General features: G+C 33.0%; 1 protein-coding gene across 3 annotated transcripts in view; it reads left to right on the top strand.

Annotated features, from left to right (window-relative positions):
* The window catches only part of LOC125052265 (nephrin), a 156,691-nt gene that overhangs the window by 1,681 nt on the left and 129,974 nt on the right, over nt 1-25,036 (top strand). For all 3 annotated transcript variants that reach the window (XM_047652992.1, XM_047652991.1, XM_047652993.1), the window contains exons 2-4: nt 8,597-8,800; nt 15,940-16,086; nt 19,934-20,113. In XM_047652992.1, coding sequence (XP_047508948.1) covers nt 8,761-8,800; nt 15,940-16,086; nt 19,934-20,113 — 367 coding nt within the window. In that variant the 5' untranslated portion in view covers nt 8,597-8,760. The remainder of the gene's footprint in view (nt 1-8,596; nt 8,801-15,939; nt 16,087-19,933; nt 20,114-25,036) is intronic.

Genomic DNA, 25,036 nt, shown 5'->3' with positions numbered 1-25,036 from the left:
GCTTTCGCAATAAATATCATCAATTAATAACGTTTACTATTGATGTCCAAGTTTTCATTTGATACGGAAGCAATTATTACATTATCATTAATTTTAATACTGGTTTCGGTATTTTCACTCTTAATTGCTTCTGTAGCTTTCATAGTTATAATTATACCTATGTTGATAAACCATAAACTTGTCGATCATCACATCATAGGCATCTGTCTTATGACGAGACACATTTCTTGTACTGTGTCTTAGGATTGCCTTATCGAATACTTCGAAAGTTGAAGAAAACAAGAGAATAAACATGTTCGTGTATTACAACAACTATCTACTTAGAAAAGTATTACAGTGTTTATTTTTATTGGTAATTTATTTCTTTATTTAATTATTTTTTCACTCAACTACTATATCTGGACAGTTATTAGTAATACGATATAACTAGATAATAATACCTTCACCTGGATAATTTTATTATTGAAAATACGATTAATAAAAATAAATTATTGGAATGAATGTAACTTACTTTGCATATAAAAAGTTACTAATATAGCAAGTCTAAAGCGTTGAACAAGTTTTGATTTGTTGTTATACGAATTAGGTAATGCATAAACCATGTCAAAGATCAATTTACATTAGGTCCAAAAACTACGCCTGGCCGTTATCGTTTACGCCCCGAAATGCAGCCATGTGGCATAACACTGATTACGCTAAAATCAGTATAGAAGCGATTCAATTACTCGTTTAGATTCAAAAACTAAACTCTGTCGAGTTCTCGATTCGCTTGAAAATGTATACAAATATATATTCATAATATTGCTAGTTAAATTGTGTACTGGAATAACTAGTGATTTTTAATATTATTTCGTCATTCGAATGCTACATATATATATGTATAATAAATGTCCAGCCGTGGGACCCTGTAATTTATAAAGATTGACGGTAGGAACGTCGAGGGTGCGCGGCAAATATAAAGCGCCTCTTGACTAAACAACCATACTTCATTCATAATAAATTATATGTATGTAAAAAAATTGCCTTTCAGTATCTAAATAGTAATTATTTCTAGTAGGTAGTACATTTAGGTATAAAATCAGCAATCAATCCTTAAAAACACTTACGAATACAAAAAACGACACATTAGATATTCGAACCGGGCGTAAAGTTACTTTTGTAAAGTAATTATTATGTTTACTATGTGGGTTAAGAATATTGTAAATACTGTATACATATTTGTATGTTGGAAATAAATATCCTCTTTTGTAATCCAGTGTCCTCGTGATCGCAAAGTTCAGTGACATTTAAAATGATATTTCTATTAATTTGCTTAAGTAGCAAGCGAAAATAATTTAAATTCAAACGATTAAAGGCCTCGTCAAACATTTTTTGACGATTATACACTTACCATATTGCATTTATGAATAATGTATTACATTAACTTTGTTCTAAATAAGTAAATCAACTAACATAATCTTCTCTAATGAGAATGTTCATTATGGATAATCTATGTTTTATTCCCATCAATAATATTAATGATTTATTTACATCCGCTGCAACGTGTTCATTTGAACAGTATTTTTAAGTGTAGTACAGTAATCCCCATATAACGCGGAGATTTCTTAAGTTATATTTCGGTTATGTGAAATTTGTAATGATTTGTCAAGTTCATAATTAGATTAACGTACTTTTGCACCTGTTTCAATTGTGTTATAAAATTAAACTACATAACTTTACTAAATTCGTTTTACCTACTTTTTAATATGTTAGAAATGTAAAAAAAACTTTTTTACGAGAATACTCCTTTAACGCGATTTCCTATAACGCGGTCGGGGTTACCGCGTTATTAGGTTACTTAAGCGTTACTTGTCGTTTAATATTTTCTGGCGGTAGCCGAGCTCTAAGAGCCACTTTACATTGAATATTATAATTAAGATGATTTAATCCAACTTTGCCATTTACGTATTTTATTTATGTATGAAATAATAAGGCTCTTGTGATAGGCCAGTAAGTAAAAAATCGAATTTCGAAAAAAAGATTAAAACTTTTCAAATAATAAAATAAAACGTACTTTAAAAAATGGTATCGAAAAATTGCCAAAATCGTTGTATCGCTCTCGAAGGCTATATTGAATAATCAAATTCTAAAAAAAAAAATTGTTAGCCTACGAACTTATCAGCCCACCTAAAACATTAATTACGATTTTCTGCAACTATATTACAATTTCTCAATATTTATTTATAAAAATATAAAAGTTTATATTTTAAATAAGGAATCTCGTATTCCTTAAAAAATATAAACTTTTATATTACTGATTGCATTCAATACACTTTCATTATTCTACTTGTAAGTCTTCTGTCCGTATGGATAGTAATCACAGCCTCTTCAAAACGTATGGCTTTACACCATTGATATAAACTTAGTATCATAATGACACTGGCCAACCTGTTCGAAGGAGCCTTCAAAACCGGCCGTCAGCGGATGCGCGTCCTGTAAGGCTTCGGACCGGTTGATATCATTTTATTTCGTTCCCACGATTGCTAATATATTGAAATAAACCTGTTTTTAAAGTGATTAGATTTATTTTTTTATCACCATTTTTACGTAATGAAAGTGATGTTCACACGACTTGTTCGGAACGAAGTTCTTAATTTCTCGAAAGATATTTAAATTGTGTTTCTTATTCATCAGGCTATTTGCGAAAATATTTAATATGCTACGAAAGATAAGATTAATCCAACCGTCGTTTATTAATTAACATCGTCTCATTTGGTGATCATTAAGTGACAATGCTAAATTACCACACCAAAGCAAAATTACGCCTTTTAGCCACATGCGAATATGGAAAAAAGTTTAAAAATAAATAGTCGCGGTGGCGTCTCCCGCGTGGCGACGGTCAGGCCACATGTTGCTTTGTCTATATTTATATTACTCTATTTAATCCATACTCATAATAATGTACATTTGTTCAGGAATTATAAAATTACGTGAGTGCAGTATGAAAATGATCGCATGGATAAGGAATATAAAATTTACATAAATGAAACGTTGCACAATTGATTCGGTCTTGTGCGCATTTTAAATGTCAAGATCAACTGTCGATATCCAAAGGGTTCATAACTACATATTAGTAATATTTTATACTTTCTTTCTCTTTTACAATTTTTACAAGTTCTTATTCCTCGCATTTTCCGTCAAAGTTGTCGCGGTTTTAAAGCAATCCAATCGTGCACAGCCGGGATTCGAACGCTCTAAGTTACGCTGCGGTTGAAATTGGTGAATAATTTCTACCTGCTCACAAACTTTAAAGCCCGATTAACCCTTCAAAACCCTAGAAATTGGGCGCCATAAAAGAACAATAAAAAGCAATACAAACAAGCAATAAAACGTTTTGCGAGACATATGGCGATCGTGTGAACGATACACACATGCTGGACACACACGTACTGATTAGTACAATTGACGTACAAACAAATAAATACGTTTTTATATTCAACGAATATCTTATCACTATAATTATATATCGAAGGGAAATCTACGTTTTTTTACACACACGTTGTTGGTACACACACAGGCACCAAACATTTTAAAATTATTTAAGTTTTCTATTTATTCATTTTTAATGATTATAAATTATACATAAATGAATCTTGTGTCTGTAGTACATCAAATTATCGCAGTAGTCCAAAATATAATTAAATATAATTGAATATATTTTCGGATTAATTTTGTTTGACATATTCGTCGGCGAATGATTGGAACCATAATATTTTTTTTTTTTTTTTATAATATATCACTTTTCTACTCCCCTGCCATTGTGGACCTTTGCACATCACACGTCTCGCGAAAGACGCCCCGGCTACATCTGTAATATTTTTGTTAACAATATTCATGGGCGAGCCGGGACGCAATTCCTCGCGAGACCCGTTCTTGGGGTTTTGTTTGCCGCCTTTATATATTCCACAATTTTTTCGCAGAACCGTTCCAGGCACGATCTGTGCTTTATTAACATGTCCTGTAGGCCGTTACGGTCTACAGTCATCTGCATTTGTTGCTCCAGGTCGTGCCTGGACGATGCGAAAATAGGGCAATGTATGAGCACATGTTCTACTGTTTGTTCTTCATCGCCGCAGTCACATGCTGGGCTTGTCCTAATTTTAAACCTATGAAGGTAATGTGCAAAGGCTCCGTGCCCTGTAAGAATTTGCGCCATCTGGGGTGTGAAACGCTTCTCTTTTATTAATTTGTACGCAGTTCTAACATTTGCGATAAATAATTTTGTAGTTCCAGCTGTTTCACCCCCCAGGTAGCGTTCATTCCATACATCTAGAGTCTTTTGCCTTATCTGATGTTTTACATATGACAGGGGGTATGCGGCGTATTCAGGTTTTGACCTTAGTCTTTCCGCCGCTTCTTTTGCTAACGTGTCCGCCCTCTCGTTCCCTGGCGTACCAACGTGCGCCTTTACCCAGAAGAGGCTTATATGAGTTCCTCTTTTGCGGCACTCGTCCAGGCTCCGGCGGATCTCGGCTACCTGGGGATCGAGAGATCGTCCACTCACAATAGCATCTAATGCTGACCTAGAATCACTGTATATTTTAGCGTCACGCTTATTTTTATTTATGTGGCTAGTCACGTTTCGTAGTGCCGTCAATTCAGCTTGAAAAACTGTGCAGTGGGGCGCCATCTTAATCATCTTGCTATTTATTTCCATTCCATCTTTCCATTCCGTCCAAGCGGCACCCACTCCTATACTTGTTTTGCTGCCGTCCGTATAGATTTGCGTGCCGCCGTGTCCTTCGATTTCTTCCGGATTGGTGAGCATCTTGTAGTCCAGTTTTGTTTGTTTCGCCGGGTGTGGGAGATCTACGTATTTCACTCTCCTCTCTAATTCTTCGCCCTCCAGTATTTCCGTGCTGACCCCCCTTCTTATCTCGTATAAGGCAGCGGCTTCTTGAATACGGAGGTCTAGTGGAAGTATCCCGGCCAGTAGGGTTGCTGCGTGTAATGATGTCGTCCTATAAGTTTTTGCTACTTTTTGGGCAAAGCCCCTTTGAAGATGATTTAGTTTTCTGCGTACACAGATTTTATTTGTCGCGGGAGCCCACACCGTGGCCGCATACATTACGATTGGTTCAATAACGGCAGTGTACGCGGTCGCGATAACTTGCTGGTTTAGTCCCCATTCGATCTTCGCGGCTTTGGCCAGCTGCTTATATATCTGGATGGCCTTCCGGCATACCCTCTCCACATGTCTGTTAAACGTGAGTCTAGCATCCACATCAACTCCGAGAATTCGAATGTGGTTATCCATCTGTATCGGTATATTATTCATATTTAGCCGTGGGGTATCATACTTCAGTTTGCGCGTCACCACCATGGCTTTGGTCTTGTGTGGCGCAAACTTCAGTTTGTTTAGGATACCCCATCTATGTATCCGGTTCAATGTTAGGTTGAGGTTCTGCTGGATCTCACTACCGGTCTCTCCTTCCGCTATCAAAACGATGTCATCCGCAAAAGCCTGGACGTACTCACCACCATTTCGCAAGTCCTGTAGGAGCGGGTCCAATATTAGATTCCACATTGTTGGTCCCCCTATTGAACCCTGAACGCAGCCTTTGTTAGTTACTTTTTCAACCGTTTGTCCAGCGTAGGTTAATTTTATTTGTCTTTCGTGTAAGTAACTATCCATTACTTTCCTTAGTTTTAATGGGCATTGTTCTTCTGCCAGTCGGCAGCTAATTTGCGGCCACCAAGCGCTGTCAAATGCGCCCTCTATATCGAGTGATACGATTGTTAGTATCTTCTTTTGTTTCAGCTTTGCGCGTATATGTGTGACTGCATCATATAGGGCGTCTTCAGTGCTCCGCTGGGGCATGAATCCGTATTGGATTTTCGAGGTTTTCGGGACTAGATGCCACTTTAGCCGAGCGATTATCATTTTTTCGTATACTTTGCCTAGAAGAGGTAGTAAGCCTATAAGATATATATAAGAGTAGAACCATAATATTAAGGCTCATTACTCTTTTATGGACTCGCAGAGATTTCACCATTTCATAGAAAAGCTTTCAAACCATTGCTTAGAAGAAAATTCGAATCTGTGAGATTCTAACCAAACATAAATCTAACCAATTGAGCCATAAAGCATTTTTTTATATTTAATCTTCCTATGATGATATTATAGTTTGACTTATTAGTCTCTCATTTAGGGATCTAAACCATAAATTGAATTAAAAAGACCATATATATTTCTAGAGAATAATAACATAAATATGGTCACGTAGAACTTTGTTTTACCATAGTTAAAACGGTGGTTTGCGGTTTAAGCCATTTTAGTTCAGTATGTCATGTCAAAGGATGTATTTAATATTGTTTAATTATGGATTTTAGACATTATTTCAACGAAATTTTGTATATTAAGGCATAAAATCAGATATTTTAGCAAGTTCAGAGTTTGATATACTTGTATATTACATTTTTGTGAAATAGTTTTTCTTTAATTAGCTATTATTTTGTTCATAAAGTCTAGAACAAGGTTTGACACTTGTTTCAAGATGTAGGAATATGTGTCTCATGTCGCGTCAAACATGTTGTCTCCTAAAAAAGCTTGCGTAATTAAACATATGTTCCGTGGAAAACCCATGGACAAACAGTTGCTATAAACCTAAAAGCCAACAAGCCGTGGCTAACAAGTTTAATCAACAAAACATGTATTACCATAACAAACAGACACACAGACATCCGAGGAGACACAATAATTGCCTCTCACCGAGATTTGTACACCTACATTTAAATGACCAAGAAGTAAGCGCCAGCGTGGCGTTGCATAGCAGAAATCATAAAACAAATTTAATAATTGGGAGTCTTAGAATTATCTGCAAGGCAACTCTGTAGATACCGATGAGTGACTGGAATTGGAATACTAAGAAAATGATGAATTCGATAATGATGATACTTCGATGTAGTTCTTGAATATCCTGATTTAGCAAACTGGTTTTAAGTTGTGTGTTAAATTAAAACTCGATATAAACATTTGGATTGTAATCAAAAGGGTTACTATTTATTTATTAACACTTCATTCCTCAACTATTTACAAAATATAAAAAAAATCACAGTGCAACGGGCACACTTATCCCAAATAAGTGGTTTCTTTCAGACCAGCCTAGTTATAAGGATATAGGTATGTTACTTTTTCTTATAAAAATTGGGATTGTAATCCAAAGGGTTACTATTTATTTATTAACACTTCATTCTTACACTATTTACAAAATATTGAAAAAAAACAAAGTGCAACGGGCACACTTATCCCTAATAAGTGGTTTCTTTCAGACCAGCCTAGTTATATAGGAATGTTACTTTTCCTCGGATCATATGAACTTTGACGATATATTTTTGATTATTGAGTCTAGAAAATAAAAAAAAATTGCAAGAGCACAGAATTTAGGGTTATATTATATTTGTCATTAGGTATTTTCAGTGCATCTTGTACCAAACATTTGGAGATGCGCGTGGGCACAGCTTGTGCAACCACAAACTTCTAAACAAATATCTAATGAGCGATGTGGGCTGTGTGACGTCACTTTTGCTAGATTTTATACTTTCTAAGTTATATTATAAATACGACCACATTGTGACCATCCATTTCTGCAATCAGTCCATTAATTTTTGGTTTAAGGTCTGTCTACATTAACACCACGTTTTATTAATAATCACCAGATCGCTTATTCGTACTCTTATCACGTTTTAATGTTTTTAATGTTTATTGTAGGTGAAAAACGTATAAAATGTTTTATTACACAACTTTCGGCTGAAATGTGTTAAGACACTCGTTCAAATTTGAACGGTCCCTCGTGAGGTGAAATTACTCAAAATAAGTATAAAATGTCAGAATTATGTCCATCTCGTCTCTATAAAAAATTAACGACACATTGATTTAACGACAAAAGACTTTAATGTTTTTGGAAGATGCATTTAAGTGTAATTTTTCAGTCCAAAGTCGTAAAGTCTAAATAAATATTTTTTTACGATTCGCCATAAAATTGTATAAGCTTGAAATTTGAAAGACATTTTATTATAATAGGAATTGTGTAGACAGTTCTGCTCATTCGTGATGTGATATCTTTTCAATAAGTTTGCGTTTTAATGCCTAATGGTGCGCCGTTCCATGTAATAAAGTTGGCAAATAGCGAGATAGGTTTTTTATGCTTCCACGAATTGATAAATACAATAGGTATTGACAACTAAGGATAACATACACCAAGTGGCACTATAACCACTATTATAGGTCTCTATATTTCTCTATTTTGTTGATAATTTTGTAACAAGTACGTAATTCAAAATGGAAAACGTAGTTTTTTGGAAATGTGGGGTTTTTCACGATGTTTTCCGTTCAAACGATTGTTATTGGAATACATAGAAAGAAAAATCAATACATTACAATACACAAAAGTCAGTACACACGACCTCAGGCTCGAAATTCTCAGTATTTACAGTAGTAAGGCACAATGTTAGAAACAATTCCAAAAACTACCCTCTTTTTTCATGTGTATGTATTTTATTATAACTTATCTGTATCTGTATTCATTAATAACAACGGCTCTCTCTTGTTTTACAGATCACGATCAGCCAAAATGGGGGAAGCGCATAGATATCGATGACAGTTTTGATAGCTGTCAATGTGCCGCAGTGCGTCGTTCAGATTGTGACATAGTGACAATGTGGAGGTGATTTTCGTGTGCTGTAGTGAAATTATGTGCTGTGATTTTTACGAACATCAAGATGTGTGCCAAATTAAGGATTTTAGTCGCTTTATTAAGTGGTAAGTTTCATTTTCTTTCCGTTTTTAGATATATTTGTTTGTTTGTTGATAACATTTATATTACTACCGGATTATGTTATATTTCACAAAAACTAACTAAAAAACATTATACCTACTCTATAGTAACTTATAATGTGGTAAAAAGCTATTTAAAAAGTATCTTCGGAACCTTGCCTAAAGGGACTCCTTTAAATAAAATATTTTAGTTATTATATTTTAAGGTTAGTTATGGTTTTTTTGTTATTACATAGAGAAAATCATGTTGAATATTGTCAATATTTTCTTATACATGTTAAGTATTTCGTGAACTATTTATAAGTACCTACATTTGGGCATAATTAAAATTTAAACACGTAATAATGAATCACGAGTTTGAACGGAACCTATTTAACGAAAATGTTAGCAAAAACTTGCCTTCTCAAAATCGTCACCGATGTCTTGCAAGTGCTTCACCGGTTTTTGAAAGGATATCCGGAGGGCATGGCTGCCTTGAACTTAGGTATAACCCAATCGAATTTGCTGAATTACTGATTTAATCGAGAATAATTATTTGAAGTGAATTTATTTTCTGTTTCAAATGAGATTTAAAGAGAAGTGTTGGCACAGTGGCTTTAGCCCACTGCGACTCTCATCCCTGAGGTCGTAGGTTCGATCTCCGGCTGTGCACCATAATATACTTTTTGTGAAGGAAAACGTCGTGAGAAAACCGGCTTGCCTTAGACATAAAAAGTCGACGGCATGTGTTAGGTATAGGAGGCTTATCGCCTACTTTGATCATGAAATAGATACAGAAATCTGAGGCCCAGACCTAAAAAGGTTGTAGCGCCTCTGGTTTATTTTATTTATTCAAATGAGATTCGGGCAACTTTGTGAACGTAAATTAAAATTAGCTCTACATACAATTCTCATACCAATTTAATTGTAAAACACAGTTCAATAATAAGTACTTAACACAAATATTTACATTTGAAACAATAACTAGGACTTAAAAAATAATAAGTCATTGAAGTCACCCTTCCTTGAACCCCTGCAGTTAACATTTGGTACTATTTAATATTAATTAAAAGCCACTCGAGCCTAGCATTGTTATGGGGTTGACTTTGTTCTTAAAATAATTGATTATTGTTGTTTTTCTTCCGTTATTGCGTTTGCTTAGTTTTGGTTTGGTTAAAATGTGAATATTTTTCTGGCTTTATGTTATATGTGTTGGCTACTCTTCCACTTTTATTCTTATTCTTACTTCACGAATTATCCATATATATAGTATAGTAAACTATTCAGTACTCAGCAATATCATACTAATTTAAAAAAAATCAGTCACATTGCACCACTGCTTACTTTATTTACCTTTAACTATGTATGTTAAAGAATGTAAAAAAAATAATAATGAAAATTTTATTGTTAACGCAAACTGCGTTAGATGCGCGAACGTATAGATTTGATAAAATAAAAATATGTCCCTACTGTAATAATGTTTCAATAAAATACCATTATTTTGATAGAGCAGTGAAGTGACAAAATTTTCGTCCCAAAAGTTTGAACTTTTTTCTTTTAGAATTGTTTTGGGGTTCTTTAGAGATAATTTATGTTTAAAAATACATTAGAAAACAATTTGTTTGAGTTTTATCAATTTGTGATAATTTTTCAAATCAATGTTTTTTTTTATTTACCTATTAAAATTTGTGATAATACATGTAATGAACTATGTATTACATTTTTCAGCAAAAATTTTTCTAGTGTTATGTGTACATATATGCGCAGATGTACTTTCTCATATGACGAGACAAATGTTTATTTTCTGTTTATGGGATATTTATGCCAGCCTATGATATGATTTAACCAAAGCTATAAAAAGATATCTTCATAACTAAAAAAATATAAATATTTTTGCATTAAAGTTGAGTTACAAAACTTTGTGCACGGAACTCGCGATGCGGCCGACACACGCTTCGCTGTTCCGCAATCAAAATGTCAAAGTAATTGACTTATTTGCAAACGCGACTAAATACTGAATATTTGACCCGAGATTTTGTTTCCAATATGTTACGGTTTTTATATTGCCGTTTTATGATTGTTAGGAAGCGTCATATGTGCAATACACGTATGAAACTTATATTTTAGTTTATCAATTTCAATGCAACGTTTATATGAACCCTGTGTCATAATATGTCATGTTTGTTATTTTAGCTTTCTTTGATTCAATGTACCATTGTCTCTTTCTCTCAAATTGAGTTTATGCTGCGATGAAAAGAGACGGACGAATACTTTAGTGCAATATAATATAATACGGTGCAAGTAACTTATTTTTTTATAAATAGTTCCCCATTGGATTATTTTTAAGACCATTCTAAGAACATTTTAATTGATTTAGTTTAATGTATTTTTCTTCCAGAAAAGTTCACAATAGAGAGTGCGACTTAATATGAATATCGCCTATACAATAATTATAGCTAATAATAAGTAATATTAAGTTGAATTATTTTCTACAACTAGTATGGAATAGCAAAAATAAGGTGTTCTTAGTGTTTTATAATGTTTTGACACTCTGTCCGAGAATCCGTAATACACAAAACAAGAACGCAGTATTGTTATATTGGCTTTGGTTTATGAGTCTATAAACCAAACATTTAAATTATTCGTGCGTTAAATAAGTTTTATTTACTTTGTTTGTTTTAAATAAGTTGTTGGTTGATTTGCCCTACAATTATAAAATCCTTAAAGTTGTAAATATAGGTATACTTGTCCTCTATAAAATATGAAAAATCTTCGCTATACATCCGCTGGATTCCAATATTTTATACAGAGACATTTTGGTTTAAATTAAAATACTGTCATCTACTTCCTGTCGAATGGAAACGCGCACTCGATTCCAAGAAAGTTCCCCTATATTTTGCTCATAAATCTCCCACGTCAGCGAAATCATAACTTTGCCGAATTTTTATCGACTAGTCCTATTAATGATATTGTTTACCGTGTCTATACTCGTCATTGATATGATCGTATAAGAAACAACTGTTTTACTATATATACATATGTGTGTATTAATGTTACTTATATTAACTATGAGTTTAAATATTTTTTTGAGTTGGGTAGTTAGAATTAACACGGGTAAAACCGCGAGGCATACATTCGTTAAAGTGCCACCCAGCTACGAATTTAATGTTTAGTTAAAGCTTAATTTATAGCTTCTGATTATTCTTTTATTAGATTTAGATTATTCTGTTTTTGGTTTAAGTTCAGTTTACTGGTCAGTTAAATACGATTGAGATGTATGTATATATATATTATATATATATGTCAAAATTGAGAATTTTACGATGTAAAATACACCCCTTTTCATGTTGATCAAATCTACAGCTCAACTAAACTCTTTCGAATATGCCGATACATCTTTTAACAATATATTTAAAAAGATATGTTGTTAAAAGATAATTCAGCATATTAAAAAAAAAACAACAATTCTCTCTCTTCAGTCGGTAGCTCAAGTAAAAGCGTCACCAAGGAAACATCTGGAGCGGACAATCTGTTTCCACCGGTTTCCGTCCAGCGCTCCTCTTGTAACAGTGTATAGTTGAGGACAATGAGTCTTACACTTGTTCGGTCCATCTGGATGGTGAACGGCCCGTTATCTTTTTGCGTTCTGTGTTACCAACGACGATCAGTTTCTACAAGTTCTCATCGCCACCGCGCATTGCGAATTAACACAATTAATTTCGCTGAATTCCCTTCCTTAGTTATACATAATTGTGTTCCTAAGCTAACAGCAAAATAATATATCAAATATATATAATTATTTGTGTAAAGCTTGATAATTGTCCTTCGAGGATAACTCAATCACGTAGTTATTAAATCTGGTTTACAAGGTCTGGTTTATAGTTATTTCTTAGTCGTTAACTAAGATTTCTTAACACGTTCTGTTGTGGAATTGTGATCGTAAAGTTTTATATAGATTCTTATATTTTATTTATAGCTTTGATAAAAAGTCTTATATTAAAAACGCCTTGGTTGGCTTAAGGCTCGATGTTTCGATATCAGACAAAGATGTCATCTACGTGCAAATTGTTTTTGAAATAAACACTGACTACACCACATCATACGCAACGCAAACCTTCGTATAAGCAACCCAAAAACGATTTTTTTTCGCCCAACGCCTTTTTTCCTACCGAGGCCATTTCATCTTTAACTACAAACAAAATTTTTACTAACGTTTCAAAATTCACTAAAAATCTTAAACAACATCTTTTCAACCTGTCCTATGCTGATACAGAATATATTAAGTCAAGTCAAGTACAGTTAACACATCAAAAGGAAGAGACTGGCTACCCACGACACAGGGAATCCTAGTGTACCTACCTACCCCCGATACAGTGCACTTTATTTAAAAAAATATCCTTTAAGTGTATAATAAAGTTTTTTCTTTCTTTTTTTATAATAATAATAATAAGATTATCTTCCGAAACTCTGTGGTCTGTGAGTTTTAATATATTTTTACTTCAGTATATTATATCGGAGTTCGGTGTGCCTCTTGGCAAAGGCCTCCTCTAACCCTTTCCACTGTTCTCTATCCTTTGTGACTCTTCTCCAATTGTAGCCTGCTGTTAGTTGAGTTCGTCGACAACGCAAAAGATGGGAGGAAGAACTCGAACTTTATTTTCTTACGTTTTATTAATAAAATATATGTAGAAAGGAGTCTGGCAAATGAGACATAAGTCATAACAGGATTACTGGACATCAAACACGCGTAAAAAAGTTCGTTACGTTTTAATTTGGGTAAAAATATAAATTTCAACACAATAGTAGTAAAACCGCAAATTTGCGTGTAAAGTACAAAAAACACGCGAGCAATAATTATTTTACAAAAGCAACGTAGATCACGACGCAACACAAAAGTATGTCTGAGTGACAATTGAAATAACAAACGCACGGTTAATTTGAGTTGAGTGTGTGCGCCGCTTAAGGTTGCCACTGTAAACTAGCCTTATTGTGCTCTGTGTTATGGGCGACAGCGGAATACAATACCGTGTCTAACACTGTGGAGCACCATAGGTGGTTTTACCCTAACACTATTAAAGAACTCAATATGTTTCGTACTAAAAAAATCTGTCGATAGACCAAAAACGATTGCTTCTATTTGCAAGTTGCTCTATTGCATTGAAGATTTTTAGTCTAGCTTAGAGAGGTCTACGTCAGGACATTGTCTGGCACTTTGAATTGTTGGAGTTTTTTGAATTTAGAATCCAATTTTACGATTTAAATTGAATTTGGAAAGCCGTTGCCTTACCCCACCGCGCAAGGAGCGTTCACCTCTGTAGAGTCTGTCGCGCCTTATAAGTACACTTGTCTCCACTCAGCTATCATATTAGCCGAGGGAGGCTGAGAAGCAACGTTTTTTGCTCAGCACTTTTCAAGGTTCAGCTTTGATGGACGAATTGCGTGATTCGGATACTAAAATTATTAATATACATCCGAAGTATAGTATTCCCGAACTCTTAAAGGTCTACGATGATTATTGAAACACATAGAAAATAAATTTTTGTTCACATGCTTCGAACGCACGTTCTCAGGGTTGAGATTTGCGAGTTTAATTACTACGCTACCACTGTTGTCTAAAATAACAATTTATTATTTACAATGTATATATAGATAAGAAGTGTATACATTAAGAAGTTTAGGTCTGTATGTACTATATTTTTATTTAAACTTCGCTACATTTAAAGAAAAACAAATAACATAACATACATTTTTAGTGATCTCTCCCAGGCCACCCTAATAATGAAAAACCCTAAAAAAAGAAATATTAAGGGTAAATTCACAATAGTAACATTACAAAAAACACTGAAAAATTACCAAACTAGAATAATCAATCTACTAAACTACTATAGATTCGATGTCGTTGCAAGAGTTCAGTATCAAATAGTTGAAATATCCATATGTTGAAATATATAGTCTTCTAAATATGTATATGACTTTAATTCCTTATAAAATAAAACGTTTCTTTAATTGCAATTACTCCTAGCATTCTCCTGTTACAAAAAGTCAAAGACGGGAGCAACATAGCAATACAGTTACGTAAGATTGTAATGGGATGAAAAACCTAGATTGACCAAGGAACAGGTTGTATGTGTCTCGTGTTTTTATTCAAAGCCCGGTAATTTAGAAAAAGGAAATAATTCAAAGGTGATGCTTGAGGTGCTTGTTTCTTTTGTTCTAAGTTTTTATACCTTATACCTCAGGATTTTGTGATATGTTAATGATTTTGTGTCCTAAATAGAAATCCCACAGTCCTTTAACAGTGTTTTTATCGCACTTTATAATTTTTAGTTCAAAGTGTGTGGTTAACCTCTAAGGTATTTTGTCAAAAACTAAAACTACAATAAGTTTATTATATTAAAACATAAGTACCTACTTGTGCCATATTGTATTTAAGTGTCGATGAATAGTGACAGATGCGTAGTTAAAACAGTGTTTGAAAACAAATGAAGTATTTCGTTTTTATTTGCCATGGTGGTCGGTTTTCATTTGCTTAAATATTTTATTTTATATATAAATATTGAGATCTCATATTTGTTATAATTTTACATTAAGTTCTTATATTATTAACTTAGTACAATAAAGCCTTGTGATGGCCCTTCGAAATAACAACTAACCTCTTGGTCTTGTTAGGTTGGCGTGGAAAATATGTTTTAAGAGAAAAGCTGTATCAGCGATCGGAAAACCTTGATAGTTGGCCAAGAAGATTATACCAACAATGCGCCAATCGAAGGCCGATTTAGTTTTTAAAGAATACAGAACTTAGTTGAATAAATATTTGAAAGTAATATTGTAATAAAGTGAAGTTTTTATTATAATAAGAATTTAAATCTTATAATAAAATTTGATAGCGATTAAGAACTGTGTAGGTCTGTAGTGTTCTGTGCTGAACTACAATAATATTATGGCAATAAAGTAATATAATATTTAACATACACCCTGATGGACCCTGTAATATGTCCACTATAAAAAAAACAGTGCCAAACATTTTAAACTCCTATCAAATCGGTTCACAACGATCAGGAACCTCGTTGTGTCCAAGGGTTGTTAAAACAATGTGTATTATAAATAATGAATATGTGATACAACAATTATTACTTATTTTTCAGTGCTGTCAGTGGAATGCTTCCAACAACAGTATTTCCGCGTGTCCCCACGAAGTCTGCGCGTTCTCGAAGGCGCTGAAGCAGTTCTAGAGTGTGCAGTGGCAAACCTTGCTGGCCAAGTGCAGTGGGCCAAGGATGGATTTGCACTTGGTGAGTATCTCCATTTATATTGTTTATTATATGTCTAACGCCTATATATAACTTGTAAGACACGCGTTTGTTTTAATACGTGTTTATTTTGATTGGAAAGGTACAGCTTTCTCGCTTCCTTAGTTAATTATCATTCATAATTATATTTTATGTCTACATTAATCGTTTAAATAATAAGAATTTAAATCTGACACTAGCATTGTCAGTCAGTTAATATTGTCAATATTATATATATTGGATGTCATACATTGTTTATGAAAATTTTGTGAAAAGGGTTACAGAAATACCTAATAATCGACGACATTAATAAAAAACTTATAAAAAATACAATTCATTAGATATTTGGCGATAACAATCCATACAGCAATAAACTAGAGTCACAAATTGTATTTTTATTGTTTAAAATCAGTGTATTTCCAACGCGTTGCCAGAGATCCATTGTTAATACAGCCTCTTGGGTCCAAGATGGCGGCTTGCCAACCATCACATAATGTTATCTTTATGTATTATGTTATGTAATAGATCAAATGGGTTTTTAGCTGACACTCGCAGTTTTTACAAAAATACAAGTTTTACCCGAAACAGCTGACGAGAATAATTTCTTTAGTTATCTTAACATCTGGAATTCACATAGTTCATTTGGAAAAAATAAACCAGAGAACTATTGCACAGAGATTGAGACTATTGTATGGTACATGTTACTAAGTAACGATAAGCTCCAACTAACGCATATCTTTCGCCCGCATTGAAAACGTGTCTCAAAGCGAAGTCTAGTGTGATACACTATCTATTGTTTCATTTCAAAGGATAATGGTCAGTTCTTGATAGATTTCAATAAAGATATGAAGATAACAATTTAGCGTGTCTGTTTCTTTAGATAGCTGACGTACCTACTCATGGATATATTTTTTGAACTGTAGACACGACTGAAGCTCAAGTAGTTTACATGTACAGATTTAATAATTAAATTTTAGGTTTAATATTTTTGTATAATCTGGCTTTCTTTAGAATCTCACATTCATTAATCTTTTATGGCTATGACATGCGTATTGCGTATGTTGGTGATGATACGCAATTGAGATGTTCAGATTCAGTCAATTACTTGAACCACCCACCAATTAGACGTTTATATAAACGTCACAGGTGACCTGCTCTACTCAAAGCGAATTGATTTGAATGTAGCGAATATCTCGACTATTGAGTATTGACATACCCGATCAATACAGACATAATATCGTTACAGGCTATTGACCCTGCGTTATCGATATTCCTTAATTTTTCTTCATTGCCATATCTACAAATCTTTCTTATCACGTAAATACAAAATTAATTGCTGCTCCTCTTTATCAGGATTTATATAGAAGTCAAGATTATCGGATTAAAACGTATTTTATTAACTACTACTTACCTACAAGATCATGTTAGATCAAGATATCTTTTTAAGTTTGTAACACTAATTTAATTACTAAAAAAGGCACAAAAAGCAAACAGATGTCGAAGATTACTTCACGAATTTCTTTAGTACTTAATTTATTATATAATTCTTAATCTCAAATCGTTAGCAGAGCTTTTAATCAAGGTAATTGAGTATAATCCGATTAAATTGAGGAGCCTCATTTCCTTTCAGCACCAATTAGTGGATTGGTTTTCAATTTTTTTCCGGGTTTTATAAGGGTGTTAAGACTGGAACGATATCTGTTCTAAGAAGAACATTTTCATAGATTTACACAGTTAATAAAAAAATATGAATTTACTACATTTACTACTGAATTATTATTTACTGAATTAAAGTTATTACACGTCTCTATCTCTTCGTCGAGTAAGTCAACTGTTCTTTTACGATAGCTTATTTTGGAAAGTCTATGCTACGCGATAAGACTACATATTTTTAAAGCTGGTGGCGTAGTTGTGATAAAACTAAAATTAAGTCTTGATGATAATATTTTTTTGTAATTCATAAGGTTAAGGCACATTCTGGGTCGCATAGTCGGAGTAAGTTCATTCATAAAAGTTATTTCTTTGGAGTCCATATTTAAACAATCATAAGAAACTTTCAATTAATATTATATTAACGGTGTAAAACGGTAATGAAGTTTTTTTTTTAAATAATTGCTCAGAAACCAACCGTATAATTGCGATTCTATTGCATAAGATATTCAATTGAAATACATAGTTGTAAAGTGTTTTAGAAAAAAATATAATAAATACTTAAAATAAAAATAAAAAAAATAATTTATCCATTAGTTAAAAAATCATCAGTCTAATTGAACCGTTATAATTAGGGAACTCAGATGTCTCCATCACAGTGATTAAATTTTTGAATAATATTTTTTTTATTGTAGAAAATAAAAATCCCCTTTTGCTTCCACTAGTTATTATATATATACCTAATTGAAGTAATACGGAAGATATCCTGCAATAGCTAAACTATAAAAAGCTCCTTTATAAAACATTTTTCAAGTTATACTTCTTTTGGCGCGTTAGGGAAAATGATGAGAGTGAATTTTTACGATGCGCGCGCACACCGTCTCAAAAAACCGACACCCTGAAGTGAGCTAAAATCAACATTTTAGTTTTTCTATTGTAAATAAGTACAAACACGTTTTTTTATTTATTGCACATAGTACATACACAATATTAATCAAAATTACATTTGAAAACCACTGGTTTGTAATGATCTAACAGCAGGAGCCTTGTTCGTTACAGGACACATGCCACATGCCCTTTAACAAGCCAATATAATTAAATAAAAAAGTATTCCTTGCTCTATTATTACGCAATAGTTATTAGGGACTAACTTAGGATTAAATTTGTCTTTAACATTTGTAATACTTATTCAAAGTAAACTGCGCACGAGACCCCGATCGACTGACTTCCTAGACACACTGTAGACTTAGGAAATGGTCGAAGTTATCCAACCTTCGGTAATGAAGAACTCTAAGGATGTAATACGCATTGCCGAGGCGTGTACATTATATTTAAGTTTCTATTTCTCAACCAGTAAATACATTTTTCATTGAAAGTAACCCTTTTTTCTGCAAATATTTACGGATGAGTCACCCGTGACCCGGTAGGCTGTATCGGGATATCATTAAAACGTCACAACCTAGTTAAAATTCTAGAATTTAAAAATATATTTTTTACTAAAATTGTTATAAAATTTTGATTTTGTATTCAAACACTGTATTTGGCACAACTAAATAATAAATTTAAGTTGCAAAATCATGGAATTCGGGCTGCGTTTACACTTAAAGTTCCCGGATTGCGAGCCAGTGGGTCGAGTCGCCGACTCCGGTTTAAAAAAACTTAATTTATGCTCCAAGTGAAAAGTTCAAATAGTTTCCAACTAAAAGTTTTTAACTCTTTTTTATTGAACTTGTGATGGAGTCGTGTTAATTCACTGCTATGGACGTAGATTTAAGTCAAAACTTTGCCGAAATGATGGATTTTATTTAACTTTTGAACTAATCTCGCAAAGTTCCTGTGTTAGCTCAAATGTAAGAAACGTTTAGTAGCTTTTTGACACTTAAGTGTCCTTCTCATATGAACGATTATATTGTTGTGTAACTGACGTATAAAAGCTCTCCCCAATGGTTTTACCCGTACCATTAGATTTAGAACCCGTACCATTGTACCATTAGATTGATTACCCGCCTTGAGCGTAATATACAAAATCAAATGTTTTTACGACTGTTTGCTTCAAATTTGTTAATACCATTAGTTCATCTAGCGTGTCTTTCATTAAAAAATTCAATTGACGATGTACATTTTGCTACTAAGAATTATCTTAATTGTAATATTTATTTGATATATTAATATCAAATAAATATTACATTCAATTTTCCAGGTTACTCTTCAGTGATACCTGGATACCCTCGCTATACGATGTTTGGTGACAGGAGACACGGTGTCTACAACCTGCGTATTGTCAATGTTACCTTAGAAGACGACGCGGAATACCAGTGCCAAGTTGGACCAGCTCAGATGCACAAGGTCATCAGGGCGAACGCCTCCATCACCGTTCTATGTAAGTACCTTTATCAGATATCAAACTAACATTTTTAACTGTAATCTGTTCTTGTAGAAATTTCAAGAACCTTTAAATATATTATATTTTTTTTAGGATGGTAAAACGTAATTCTCCCTCGTTAGGTTTAATTGACTTTGCTAATCTGTCCTTAAAAGAACAATCCAGAAATAGAGTTCAACCTTCACCTTAAAGAAAAGAAAACACTAATTCATTTTTAATGCAAACTCTCTTTGTTCTTAATTAAGAACGTTTTCCAAAAGAAAGGAATTAAGAATATTAAAGGAAAACAAGGAAAATTAACCGCGATCGTAACATTAAGTTTAACGGGCTTTCTTTGAGTATTATTACTCGGATATACGTAAAAAATATAGTTACAACTGGCTGGTAGTAAATTTTTAAATGTTTATCAGAAAAAAGGCCGCGAGTTCATGAGGTTTCTATTTTATAGATAATTATATTATTTATGTGATGAAAGTTAAATTTTAAATAGGGCCATATATATAACAGTTTATGAACGCTACGGTAGTCTAAACCCAAGATTAAAAGTCAAGACTAAGTGCTAAGTATGACAAAAACGTAATGGATTTTTACATTCGCCGTCCGGTTCTCTTGTGTCCGACCGTGCATACAACTGAGTATTTTTCACTTATTACACCAGTTATATAAAAACTTTTTACTCTGTAGAGAGTTAAACAGAAAAAGAGTATCGGCTACCAGAAACTTGGGAAAATGATAAAACATCATTTAAGTACAGTTTATCTTAACAAATATAATTGAACAATAACAAAATTGAATTGAATAAGGGCTACTTTTATATTGTGTCAGTTATACGCAGTAACACATATATGTAAATGTATATTCATCTTTCGTTATTATTTTCGACTAAAAATGCTAAATGAATATGAATATTAAATTGTATACGTTAAAATGTTTTCTTGGTTTTTACAAATACACTTAGTGGATCCTGGCTTAAATTCAATTACAGAATGCAAACAGCTTCCGCAAACGGACAGACGCTATTAATATACACAATTACACTGTCTCAGTGTTTATTGAATTCTTGCTGAGACAAACGTGCACTTTCCAGACTTTGCAGAATTAATTTAGTTTTCATGGTTCTTTCAAAGAGGATGTGGTAATGGATAACTTGGATTCTCTTAAGCACTTATTACTATGAGCAAAAAGCTTTATGTACGTAGGATGGATTCAATATTTCTGTATTTTTACGATAATATTTAATCTTCGCCGTTATTAAAGGCCGGCAACGCACTGCGAGCGAGCTTGCAAGCCTTCTGACAATGTGAGTTTCCATGGGTGGCGGTATCACTTAACATCAGGTAGGAGGTGCCCGTTTTCCTCCTATTACATAAAAAAACTAACTAAATGTCATTATGTGACATATTATAATTTAAAAAAATAACGAGAGATACAGAGCCCTTCGTGGGTAACATCAGATTTCTGCACCTTTTTTATAGGCACTTCGTATAAAGATTTTCTTTGCACAAACAAGTGTTAATTGCGCACATGAAAAGAAAAAATCATTTGTATTTACCATCATCATTGCTGATAACACGTTGGTTGGTAATTATTATCAATTTCTTCCTGATTTGGTGGATTGCTTATTAGTGAATAATGATAAAGATTCATTTGTTTAATTTATAATTTTTCTCGATATACCGTGTGTAAATGCCCTACGAAATTTCTACAACACAATGTTCAGCGTTTATAAGTCATTAAGTTTACGTGCAATAAAGATTACTTAGTCTTCTGTTGCTTTGAGATAAGTGAGTGATTTGTTACATGTTACTAAACCCATTATGGTATGAATAGTATCTCAACAGTAGTTCCAGTAGATTAGACGATTAGTGCGTTAAAACTAAAAATCTCTCCAGTTTTATAATAATAGTGGAAATATGTGTATTAGGATGAATGCCTTCCTATCTACGGTATATTATATAATTACAAAAGGGTAATTATATAATACGGTATATTATATAATTATAATTTTTAAAGGTGTCTCAAATTTCTATAAATTATTAAATGATAGGCGCCTTAGCTTTTACGTAATATATAATATGTATTAAATTAATATAAGCTTGTAAATAAATGTTACTCGATACATCACACCTAAATATTTACTACGATAAGCTGCAATTGGAGCCTGTTATATATAATCATTTGTCGTATTCATTGATCAAAAGGTCCAACGAAGTAGAAAAGTTTATAAGACTTCTCTTTGTGTTCAAATCGTCCCAAAAATTCAATATTCAAGAAATAAATCGTAATAGTTTTCAAGTGTTGAAAGGTCAGCGAAAATAAACGAAAAATCTTGTTAGAAAAGAGGTTATATAAGGCTTAACCCGCGATCAATCGAGGGTCAGATATACCAGTTTATGACCGCAAACGTGATAGGTTTGCTTAGGGATGTGGAGGGTCGATAAAAATACACGTTACTTGATTGAAGTGTTACACAAGTCATTTGGCAACGTCTGTAAATTTTAGTTGTTTTACATTAAAGTGTTGTGATGTGTAAATAGTAACACCAGTGTTTACGTGAGAAGCACTACCTACGGTTGTTGTATTATGCTTATCAATATTTGAATTAATATTCCAGAGTTATTTAGTCCCCAAATAACGAAAAAAATATTTCAGATAAGTTTTTAAGAAACTAAAACATTTGCCACTCAAAACATATTTTATCATCATATTAATACCAATCGATATAAAAATATCGATAAATATACATCCCTAAGGAACGCAATAATAGGAGCAGGACTACTTTACGAGAGCCTTTTATTCAAATTCGCTGGTTCCGTATCCAATAAGCAATAAGCCTCCGATATATTTCTTGGACCCTTATATTGTTCTGTACTTTGTCTTTTGTATACAAAATATAAATCACTGGCTGATCTTGCGATTTTGTTTACCAAAAATTGCTTAAATGTGTTGTTTGGTGCGTGAATACGTCTCTTGAAATACTAGTCCTGTGAAAAAAATACTGAAAATTTGTGAATTTGTATCTTCGTCTATCGAGTCTATCCTGCATAGAAACTAAATATTATATTCACTGAAGTAAAGTCCGTTTGAGTTCTAGCGGAACATATCCAACGTTTCTTATTAACGGCGAAACACGCAGAGGTTAAATTATAGTCAAGTAAGTCAAAGTCAAAAAGTCAAAATCATTTATTCATATAGGTAACACAATGTACACTTATAAACGTCAAAATAATATATACGTATATATATATGGAATGCTTCAAATTTTACATTTACTGCCAGTTCTCAAATCAAGGGCGAAGAAAATAAATAATTACGGGCCAAAATATAGTTTTCTAACCATGTAACTCTTGAAAGTTCAATTATCGGTCTTACGTAAAATATAGGAATACAGAAATGGGGCACTTATAATGTTGGGTTAGTTCCTAACTGGTACCCTCTTTAGAGTCAGGGGAAGTTTGTACACTGAAAACATTGCTCCTGTTATAAACTTCCTAGTTTTTGTCAAGTTTTCCAATTATTTCTTATACAAAGATGTATTAGCACGGACGAAATATTCTCCTTTTTTAAACTTTATAGGATGCATATATTTTTACTAACTATAGATGGTACTTTTCCAGTCCCATTAAAAATAAATTTTTCAGTTTAGCAACATGTCTTTGTAATCTAATATATAAAATTCTCGTGTCACAATGTTTGTTCCCATACTCCTCCGAAACGGCTTGACCGATTCTTATTTTTTTTTTATGCATATTCAGTAAGTCTGAAAATCGGCTACTATCTCTATCTCTCTTTCAAACCCTTAAGTGATAAGGAGTGTCCACCCCAATTTTTTTTCAACTATATTTTTTTCTAGACAATTTTTTATTTTTTATTATTTTATGATACAGCATACAAATATAAATACAACCCTTAATTTTCACCCCTCTCATGATCAACCCCTACTTTTTTGTTATTGTAAAACAAAAAAAAAAATTTCCTAGAAATAATATACATGGCAAAACAAAGTTTGCCGAGTCAGCTAGTAGTCTGTAAATTTGTAAACAATGCCTTACTGTTCTTACATTCAGTTCTCCAAAACATAAAATATACACTATTTTTTAAATAGGCTAAACAATAAACATTATTTTCAAAACAGTGCCTTTTAAGTATGACAAAGTGAAATGGGTCCCGTGTGCTAAAGCGAGATACAACATGTCTGGATGTTACGCAATTCATATTATGTTGGATGGTTTGCAAAACGATTACTATGGCTGTATAGATAAACAATAATACCGCATCTGTGTTTTTTAATCTCTGAATTTCACGCATTTACGCTCCCCCTTTGCAATAAAGGTTTTTCGTATATTATAAATTATAATTCAAAGTAGATTAAATATAAAAGGTTAGTTTAAACAAAATAAAAATATCCATAATGTTATCAATTGTGCAATAATAATGCAACATTGATTTATTAAACTCTAATAAAAAATAAAAAATCAGTGGCGCTACAACCTCTTTAAGTCTTGGCCTCAGATTTCTGAATCTGTTTCGTGATCATTTTTGTAATAGGCAAGTAGGTGATCAGCCTGCAGCCTGTGCCTGACTCACGCCGTCGACTTTTAGGCTCTAAGGCAAGACGGTTTCCTTACGATGTTTTCCTTCACCGTTCGAGCAAATGTTAAATGCGTACATAGAAATAAAGCCAGGGATTCGAACCTAAGACCTTAGGGATAAGAGACACACGCTGAAGCCTCTAGGCCAACACTGCTCTATTAAACTTTAAACTTAACTTAAATTCCACGAAGATTATGTTCATTCACACAAAGAAATGTTTTTAAATAAATAAAACTTTCCTATTCCCGATGTAGGCTAAAATATTCTTAAGAAACGTCCTAAAAAGAAAACACCAGTGTAAGTGAACGTTATGAAATTAGGTACTAT

Source organism: Pieris napi, chromosome 9 (assembly GCF_905475465.1).
Source record: "Pieris napi chromosome 9, ilPieNapi1.2, whole genome shotgun sequence".
Lineage (NCBI taxonomy): Eukaryota > Metazoa > Arthropoda > Insecta > Lepidoptera > Pieridae > Pieris > Pieris napi.
The sequence above is the reverse complement of the archived record's forward strand: the minus strand, read 5'-3'. Positions and strand labels throughout refer to the sequence as shown.